The 9,650-nt window shown below is 35.9% G+C and overlaps 1 protein-coding gene across 2 annotated transcripts in view; it reads left to right on the top strand.

The window, feature by feature from the left end:
• Nucleotides 1–7,841, top strand: part of LOC113321699 (protein unc-13 homolog) — a 15,270-nt gene extending 7,429 nt beyond the window's left edge. Inside the window, exons 17-27 of one of the 2 annotated variants that reach the window (XM_026569601.1) lie at nucleotides 390–482; nucleotides 996–1,067; nucleotides 2,735–2,852; nucleotides 3,356–3,534; nucleotides 4,040–4,124; nucleotides 5,103–5,207; nucleotides 5,293–5,399; nucleotides 6,073–6,150; nucleotides 6,238–6,333; nucleotides 6,578–6,673; nucleotides 7,422–7,841. In XM_026569601.1, the coding sequence (XP_026425386.1) occupies nucleotides 390–482; nucleotides 996–1,067; nucleotides 2,735–2,852; nucleotides 3,356–3,534; nucleotides 4,040–4,124; nucleotides 5,103–5,207; nucleotides 5,293–5,399; nucleotides 6,073–6,150; nucleotides 6,238–6,333; nucleotides 6,578–6,673; nucleotides 7,422–7,595 (1,203 nt within the window). In that variant the 3' untranslated portion in view covers nucleotides 7,596–7,841. Of the gene's footprint in view, nucleotides 1–389; nucleotides 483–995; nucleotides 1,068–2,734; nucleotides 2,853–3,355; nucleotides 3,535–4,039; nucleotides 4,125–5,102; nucleotides 5,208–5,292; nucleotides 5,400–5,473; nucleotides 5,967–6,072; nucleotides 6,151–6,237; nucleotides 6,334–6,577; nucleotides 6,674–7,421 lie in introns of those variants that run through there. The other variant, XM_026569602.1, reaches the window with a different exon arrangement.
• Nucleotides 7,842–9,650: the final 1,809 nt, after the last annotated feature.

Genomic DNA, 9,650 nt, shown 5'->3' with positions numbered 1-9,650 from the left:
TGGATATAAGTCTTGCTTTAGTTATATCTTCTTTAAGTTTGTTAGTTCTGAATATTATTTCTATTTTTAGGTCATTGTCTTTATCTCCCTGTTTTCCACCCTATAGTTGTGTAGGTTTTACTCTTTCTAGCTTTTTATGTATCCATGGCTTGATTTTCTTTTTGTCCGTCCTTCATATTGACGACATTTAGGTTGACTCTTCTACAACTCCTTTGGATGTTTCTTCTTGTTGTTGCTTCACTTATTTTTTTGTTGTACATCCTTTTTTTGAATGGGTCACAATGTCAGGATCTGTTAGGTTTTGTCTCACAAAAGTTGTCAGATTTCGACTTCATATAGTTCATATGTTTGAATTCACAACTTTGGGTATCTTTGTACTTATTTTTCAGCTTGAAACTATGTCTGGGACACTAGTGTTACGTTGGGTGAATTCACAACTTGGAAGAATATTATCATGGGTTGAGCGTGCTATTCAACAAGAGGTAATATGTAAACTTTTTATGAAATATGTATTTTACTTCTTTTCCATGCAACTATATCACTCAGGTTACAGACCAATATTCTAAGAGGGGTTTGCTTAGAAGAAGCAGCTCTTGGTCCTTGAAGGGAGAGTGCCCCAATGTAACTTGGGTTCCTATGACTGGCTTATTGCCCTTGCGACCACGATTTTCTGATGGTGGGATGTAAAAAGTCCTCTAGTTCAAGGATGTAAAGCAACTGTTTGTTTGATTTATTATAGAACTTGGGTTTTCTGTCTTAGTGAATAAGTGCTTCGCATAAAAATTGAGAGCACACATAATGAGTTTGATAACTACGGACAGACCAACTGAATCCATCTCAGCTTCAACTCGTAAGGAAGGTCTTTGTGACTTTAAGATATAATTGAAATTTATACCTTGAATTCGTCTTTTATATGAGTTGATGGTTCTATTCTCTGGCCTAATGAATCATTCTGGTTTGATGCCACATTAATGGTTGTGACATATTGTGTGCAGGCATGGAATCCGATATCGGCGCAACAACGACATGGGAGTTCAATTGTTGAAGTTTACCGGATTGTGGAAGAGGTATGCATGTTTGTTACGCTTGTTTTAGCATCTCCGTAAGACATATGTCTGCTTTTTAATTATATTTAAGGTCACTACTTCTGTTTCCCCGTGATCCTGAATTGCGTTTATTATTTCACGTTATTGATATTACTACTAAATAGTTCTCTACATCTCAATCTTGTTACGCATACGTGTAAATTCATCATTTTAGCAGCTCTAACGCTAACCTCTACTTCCCAACATTTCTACACATCCCTTGGTGCGTCAAACTCTAACCATATATCACTAACCCAATTGACCTAGTTATTTGATAAAAAAACAAGCATGAAAATCATGACTACAGTGCAAAAATTAACTTCGTGAAATTTCCTAAACATGTGGCAAATTGTATATTCAAATCAGAAGATGTGTGGGGTATACCACTTTCTAAGAATTCCTCAGTTTCCCTACAGTCCACCGCCAGTGGATTGTCCGCATGTGTAAAATGTCATGGGCATACAGTACCAGTATCTTTTATGCAACTTTTGCTTGTTTAAGGCCTCTTGCCCGCTGATTACAACCTCTTATTATATTTGCTGCACATAATCCAACGATGAACATATATCTGATTGCACTCATATCACTTCCTACTTGATCAAGACTATGTACGAGTTATCTTTTAATAACGATGAGATAAAATGAGCAGAGGCATGACATTTGCATCAGCGAAAGAGATTAGCGGTCACCTCATGCTTATTCTTTTCTCTTCTTGTTGTTACTAAAGTATTTTCCTTAGAAGCTATGTGTACGTTGCTCTGTGCAAGCTTGTTCTGGTTTAAGATTGACTCCCACCCTCCATTTCTTTTTGTTTTTCCGTTTTGAAAAGTCCAACTTAATGAGGAGACATCATTTGTTATTGACAACTATAGTAAAGTAGGGTTTTTCCACATTTCACTTGTTTTCTTAAGGCAACCTAGACTGTTATTTATAAGATTTACCAGCCAACGTGGTTGAAAGCCATATCGGAATAGGCTCCCATATTACAACATCTTGGAAAAAATGAACTAATTTAATGCAGAATTAGGGAATTAATTTGAAATGTTTCCATCTTCCATCAGTTAAGCAAGAACCATCAAAATCCTGACTTTGGATCTTTAAAATAATGGCTTTGGGGGCATTGCCTCTCAGACCTGACATATGAAAGCTTCAGGTTCACACTGGCCCGACTGCGTAGATCTTTCTTCTTCATCATCATTCACATTAACAGTAACAGCAGCATAAGTAATCCTTCGAAATGATTTCTTAGAATATAATCCACACTTAGCCTTTAAGAGAACCCACTTTCTAAATCGTCTTTGTTTAATTAGGTCCCGCCATAAAGAATACATTTTAATCATACAAAATGAAGGGTCATTCTGAAAACTTATTTAACGTACTAATTTGAATGCACATTTTATTGGGGAATTGGACAGTTATTATTTTAGAACATCTGTAATTGGAATACAGGACAAGTGAAGTGGGATGGGGGAGGTTGAAATTGTAATATTAATCCCGATGATCTTTATCCGTTGGGATGTTTTTATGCTTCATCATTTTTTCCCCCTTCATGTGTTACTTTTTTTATTGATTGAACAGATTAAAAACTTAAGTGTGGAACAGGACTAATTGATGGATGCATTAACGCCATATGTTATATTCAATTGCAGACAGTTGATCAATTTTTTGCTCTCAAAGTTCCAATGAGATCTGGGGAACTGAGTAGCCTATTGAATGGAATTGATAATGCCTTTCAAGTTTATACAAATCATGTTGTCGACAAGCTAGGTAAGCACTGAGTATGACCTCTCTTCATTTATTAATTGTTAAGTTACGAATAGTCTGTTTTCTATTAGCTGAAAACTACTATATTGATGATGTGCCCACAGCTTTTGGTAGATCTTGGGTGTATATAGGTCATGAAGAGATATGGTGGACCTCATGTGTAAAGATGCGAAGGTCCTAGAACCACATTTTTACAAATTGTATTGCATGTGTAACTCTATTAGTATGTAACATGTAGTACTTGCTATTAGCCTTTGCTACTGATTGTCTTTGCTCATCAGTGATAATAAGTGTTTCTGCACCATTCTCAGTTTTGTGCTGATGGGATGTGTCACATTGCTTCCCTGGAAAATTCTGTAGGTTTCCTTAGATGTCAAACCTCCACAGAAAATTCCTACTCTAAATTTGCATCACTTCTATTACAAGCATTACTAAGTTTTATTTTTCTGTGTTGATTTCTATAATCTTCTGATTCGGGATTGACAAATTTATCTGGGCTGTTGCAGTTAGCAAAGAAGATCTCATACCACCTGTGCCTATTCTCACACGATACAAAAAAGAAAGTGGAATTAAGGCATTTGTGAAAAAAGAAAGTGTTGACCCAAGGCTGCCTGATGAGAGACGGAGCAGTCAAATCAACGACCTAACAACACCAAAACTCTGTGTTCGACTGAATACTCTTTTTGTAAGTTTAGCTTCCTCTATGCTGTCAAGTTACACCAGAAATTACCTCTTCATTAATGATAAATAGTTTTCAGTCAATAGCTATATTACATCTAGGTGTATTAGAAGCCTCAAGTTGATTGCGGTACATTACTGACTGGACTCTCAAGTCTTAATTGGTAGAGGATTAGTTTTATACACGTGGTATCAATAATTCACCAGAAGTACCTGCATATGCGAATGTTTCTCATTATAATCAGGTCTGCAGATGACAGAAGATGTAACACTCTAGTTTGATATGAACCTAGTTTCTCAAAACAGGTTAGTTAATAGGTTCTGCTGGTTACCAACTATTTTAGTGGTTGGGTTCTGCGCGGAAACTATCAAATGCTCATGGACTTCTAAAATTATATAATCAACTAACTTGTACATGATTAGAGTAGTTCATTGACTTTGAGTTCATACTTTTAAAATGTACCATTCCTCTTTTACATCTTTTGATATTGAATACTATGTGTCACCCACAGTACGCAATTAGTCAATTGAACAACTTGGAAGATAGCATTCAACAACGGCGGACAAAGAAAAAGCCTCGCGAAAATTTGAATATCAGTATGTCTAAACTTAACAAATGTTTGTTTTCTTCTTTCATTATATTCTTCCTTCCATTTTCAGTCATTATTGGAAGTTTATTGACTGCAGAATGTAAATAAATAAACTGTTAACTTAGACTCATGCAGTGTAAAAGAAAATGTGTTGCAGAATATCTTGATGGTATATATATGTTTTATAGTATATGCAATCAAGCTTCTATGGCTATTCTCCCCAAAATATTCAGCACATTTTTGTAAAATGTCGTAGCTTGATTAGAGAAAGAATAGATCCCCTTCTTACATCTGCGAGTATCCAAGAAAGATAGAATAGTCTGGTGAGTGGCAATCCTAGAGTCAAATAACAGATCACCCCAGTTACTTTCTACCATTGCTAGATCTAATTAGGTAGTAACAGAGTTTCATTATTTCGGCTTTAAAGTATTTCAAAGCAGTACACAGTTACATACGTACTCGTAAGTTAATAATCATCCCTGACCGCAATTTTTTCAGCAAGAACCGCCTAAAACAAGGTGCCTACTAGGCTTCCAAATATCAGAATGAACATGCTCTAAGGTCTAAGCACTGACCATCTAGTTGAACTTCAAAAGTAGTTATAATGTTTATTGGTTCAAAAGTAGTTCTGCTGCGCATTATGAATAGGAATATATTGTAAAACTGGAAAAATTTATTCCCTATAGGCATTGAAAAAAGTGATCGTAACTATTTTCCAGAAACGGAGGTAGTATGAGATTTCTCCATGGGGGGCGGATGTCCAACTGGCGATACCACCTAGAAGGTGGAATATAGGAAATAGAGACTGAAGTTAGATCTCAGAAACAGAACTTGTACCAACACAATGAACTCAAGAGTTGGTATCATTTGCTGAAAAGACCAATTGCATCTGGCAGATACATATAGTTAATTTTTTTCTTCATTTAAGCTTGATATGCATGTTATTTCTCTTCGATGAATTGTTTGTGTTACTCATCTTCTGTAGAAAGATCAATGGATGGTAAGTCGAGAAGTTTTGCACAAAAAGACTCATTTGATGGCAGTAGAAAAGATATAAATGCAGCTATTGATAGAGTTAGTGAGTTTACAGGTACGCACTCATTTAGTGCTTTTCAGTTTATTGCTTTAGAACCAATCTTGAGATTGTGTATCATTCTAGTTTTTTATTTTTGTAGGAACTAAGATTGTGTTTTGGGATTTAAGAGAGCCATTCATAAACAACTTATACAGACCCAATGTCTCGCAATCTAGACTGGAGTTGCTAATTGATCCACTTGATTTGGTAAGTTTTTCCTCTGTTTTTTCAATCTCTTTACTTATGTGCAACTAAAACAGAATAAACTTTCCTGATAGTAGAAATTGAAGCCCAGAATGGAGGCTAAAGATAGGAACGGCAATGACCAAAGTTTGACGGTCTGCCTGGTGCCCAAGGCTGGTAACTATTAAGGTACCATCGACTGTCATGGAAATGACTTCCGATGTGGTCAATACAGGGAGACTAAGTTGCGTAACCATCAACTTGATACAATTGGATATACTATCCAATTGAAGGTATTAGAAATTTCGTGAATTTACTTGAAGGGATTCTGCGATTGAACATGGGGTGTCGATAGGACTTGTCCAGTCAGTTCTGAAAGATTGGACATCACACACCGTTTTGATTAGTGTGCAAAATATGTAATTTGAGCCAGAAAGAAGGGTTGCAAAATAAGAATGTAATAGCCTTGCCCAAGATTTAGGGTGTAGATCGTAGCAGAGAACAGAAGCAGTATTGAATCTTTAAATTGCAAATCACAATATTTTACTATGTGTATCACACAGTGAAAACAAATGTAATAACTAATAAGATAATTGAAAATGCTGTTTCAAATCGTGATGTCCAGCATAATTTCTGCAATCAGTATTCTCAGTTACCAAGTAACACCGTATATTGAGTTTACTATCCCTTGTTGTAGGTACTGAATCAGTTATGTGATGTCATTGTGGAGCCCCTTAGGGATCGCATCGTCACAGCTCTTCTTCAAGCATCAATGGTTTGTGCTTGAACCCTACGTTTTTCTCTAAAAGTATGTGCAGTAAAATTTTGACGTTGTGGTTACATGAATCTATTCTGCTTGCAGGAGGGTCTGCTTCGTGTGATATTAGATGGAGGCTCATCCCGTCTCTTCTTCCCAAGTGATGCTAACTTCCTAGAGGAAGATCTAGATATCTTAAAGGTCCGTACAGAACATAAATATGTCTACTCATTTTCGCTATTATTGTATTAGCAATATATTTAATACATTCGAATGGTAAGTACGTACTCTGCCACTGATAATTGTATTAGCAATATATTTAATACATTCAAATGGTAAGTACGTACTCTGCCACTGATAATATTAGGCACTTTACTACCAATTGTCTTAGGATGAACTCATGTGCTAATCTCAAATGAAACATGTTTATGATTTTCTCTTGCAGGAATTTTATATTTCTGGAGGAGATGGGCTTCCTAGAGGAGTGGTTGAGAACCACATTTCGCGTGTTCGTCATGTAATTAAGTTGCTTGGATATGAGGTAAGTTGCGTCTGCTTTGTTGTTTCAGAGTTTAAACAACTGATCAGTAACTGAGTTGACTGGTAATTTTAAAATTGTTTTCCATCTGCATTAGGATAATTTTACATGTTTTGAAGAGGATTAATTAGTTAGGGTAGTTTTGTAATATTCCCATTTATTTTGCCTTTTACTACTCATGTACCTATATGCACTGGTGGTGCCCCACATGGGTACGATCGACCCAACACCTGTTTTTGTGGGTGTTACTCGCCATTTCAATCATCCTCGCTGAAACTCACATCATTTTGCTTACTGTGTAGCATTTTTCTTAGAACAAAGACCGTCTTTGAGTTTAATGAGTTGCATTCTGTTGCGAAGTCAAAGAAACTCTTGGGTTATACAGTATTACTTAAGAAAACAACGGTCTTTAAGAAATTTGAGAATTTAGAAACTTCATGCATGCTAATCTCTCTGTATAGGAGTATATCTCACATGATACCATAACGTGAGCCTGCATGGCGAAACATCTTTCCCCAAGTAAACATCAGCCCTTGCTCAGTTTTAAGTAGGCTTCACATAGCTACAGAAGAGTAAGTTTGTTGCATGTAAGAAGAGAGTATAATGTAGATAGCTGGAGACTACAAATTCGGCTTAATACTCGAAGCTAATCACTAGTTCTTTATCACACATTGAGTGTTGGATTATAATTTTGGATCCTTTCTCCATATGTTTATACTTGATAGAAATGTTTTTGTTTTTACGTTGTCAGACTCGGGTACTGATTGATGACTTGAGATCCGCGAGTGGATTAGAAATGCAAGGAGGTAGAAGTAAATTGGGTGCCGATACACAAACCCTTTTAAGAATTCTTTGCCACAGAAGTGATTCAGAAGCCTCTCAATTTCTCAAGAAGCAATATAAAATACCTAGGTCTACTGCATAGCCTTAGAAGTTGGAATACCCTCAGGGCCTAGGGGATTGGGTTGTTAATGTAATTGTAATTTTTCAAATAGTCCTGGTACGAAATAATCACACCATATTTTTGTGTTGAGAAGATGTGTTTCCCTCATATTTTTCTTATTTTTTCTTACATACGTTCTGTATAGAGCAAAATGTAGTTTAATAATAAAGGTATTACTACTGTAGAGAAAACGAAAATCAGCTTTTAACTTGTTTCATATTTGAGCTATTCGCAACTCCAATTTGAAGCACCTCCTGTTGATAGGGGGTGCACAGTTGACTATTAGCCAACCTCACAGCGCATCAACATTTATTTTTCATAAATTAGTAACCACACAAGGCATAAACATTCTTTTTTCATAAATAGTACGAAAGAAACAGAATCTAAACATTTTTATCTATTGATTACAAATATCGTTTAGTACTCTCCACATGTCCAGTTGTGATTTGATTCACATATCCACATCTTCTTTCTTCAATCTTCAATGCTAAGTCTAAAGGGAGAGGTGGGTATATAAAGAAGGCTGTTATTGGCGTCACACTCCATTAAAGGGGTCACCTAATAAGATAAAAACGAATCACCCATAAGTAATTTTGTAATGACCAAACAACCTTGTTTAGTTAATTTTAATTTAGTTTAATTATTATCTAATCTAATTAGATTAAGAGATGGATGATTTGTTAGATGGTAGAGAGGGTTTAACACAAAGTGATGATGAATCTCCACCAATTGAAGAAATAAATCAACAAAGTGAAGAACCAATGGTTGAAAATCAACATGTACACCTCTGAACTATCTCCCATGGGTTCAATTTCGCTCAAAACTAGCTTAAGTACGTAAAAAAATTCAGATTTTTAGACTTTCATGGCAAATTACGTCTGGGTTGGGCTTCGTTTCCAACCGTAATTCAGTTTTACGCCTGGGTTTGGAAGAACTCCAAACCGTAACTGGTTTCCAATAAGACAAAAATTGAATTACGTCTGGGTTCCCCAACCCAACCGTAAATATGTTTTGCATGGTTATTTATTACCCGTTTTACGTCTAGGTTAGATTTTTGGATTTCCAACCGTAATCTAAAACGTCTGGGTTAGATTTTCTTCAAAAACCCAGACGTAGATAATTACGTCCAGAAAAAAATAAGCCACGAACCTAGACTTACACAATTACGTCTAGAAAATCAATTCACAAAACCTAGACATAATCCAATATGAGCGAAACTCTCAAAAGATACAGGAACAATTACGTCTAGGTCAGGCATGTGTAAACCAAAATCTCAGGGAGGCGATCCCCATAATTTTAATATTACCCTTCTGACGAAGCTAGCAAGTAGAGTAATAACAGAAAAAATCAGTTGTGGGCGAAGCTGCTAGAAACAAAATATTACCAACAAGAAACTATGAGTTTTCTTGGATCTGAACAAGCATTCAAAAAGGTCTCAATATTATAAGGGGAAATTTTGTCCTGCAAGTGAAAACTGGAGCTAATACGAAGATTTGGGAAGACAACTGGATTCCTAATACGGACATAATAGATAAACCAAGCAACAACCCTCTACCGTAAAAAGTTCAAGAACTTCTAAATCCGGAAAGATCTTGGGACACTGGGAAAATAGATGATTTATTCTCGTCAGAAATAAAGGAAAAAATCTTAGCTATTATCCAAATAAGGAGAAGATGGACAGAATCAGATGGAAACATAATAGCTATGGGAATTTCACGACTAAAAACATCAATAATTACATCAGCATTCAAAATACAAATAATGAAGTGATTATTGAGTTTTCTTGGAATAAATTATGGAAGCTACAAGCAATCCCTCAGATAAGACTATTTATTTGGAAACTGGTTCAAAAAGCGCTACCAACCACTAGCAGACTAGCAACTCACAACTCTGAAATCTCAGACGAGTGCCCTTTATGTAATAATCAAGCGACAGAAACTGAAGATCATCTTTTCAGGAAGTGTCACTTTGCTAGATCGATTTGGTTTGGTTGCTCTTTGGATCCCGTTAAATCACAAATTAACGGAAGATCCATCA

Source organism: Papaver somniferum, chromosome 11 (genome assembly GCF_003573695.1).
Source record: "Papaver somniferum cultivar HN1 chromosome 11, ASM357369v1, whole genome shotgun sequence".
In the NCBI taxonomy this organism is placed as follows: domain Eukaryota; kingdom Viridiplantae; phylum Streptophyta; class Magnoliopsida; order Ranunculales; family Papaveraceae; genus Papaver; species Papaver somniferum.
The sequence above is the reverse complement of the archived record's forward strand: the minus strand, read 5'-3'. Positions and strand labels throughout refer to the sequence as shown.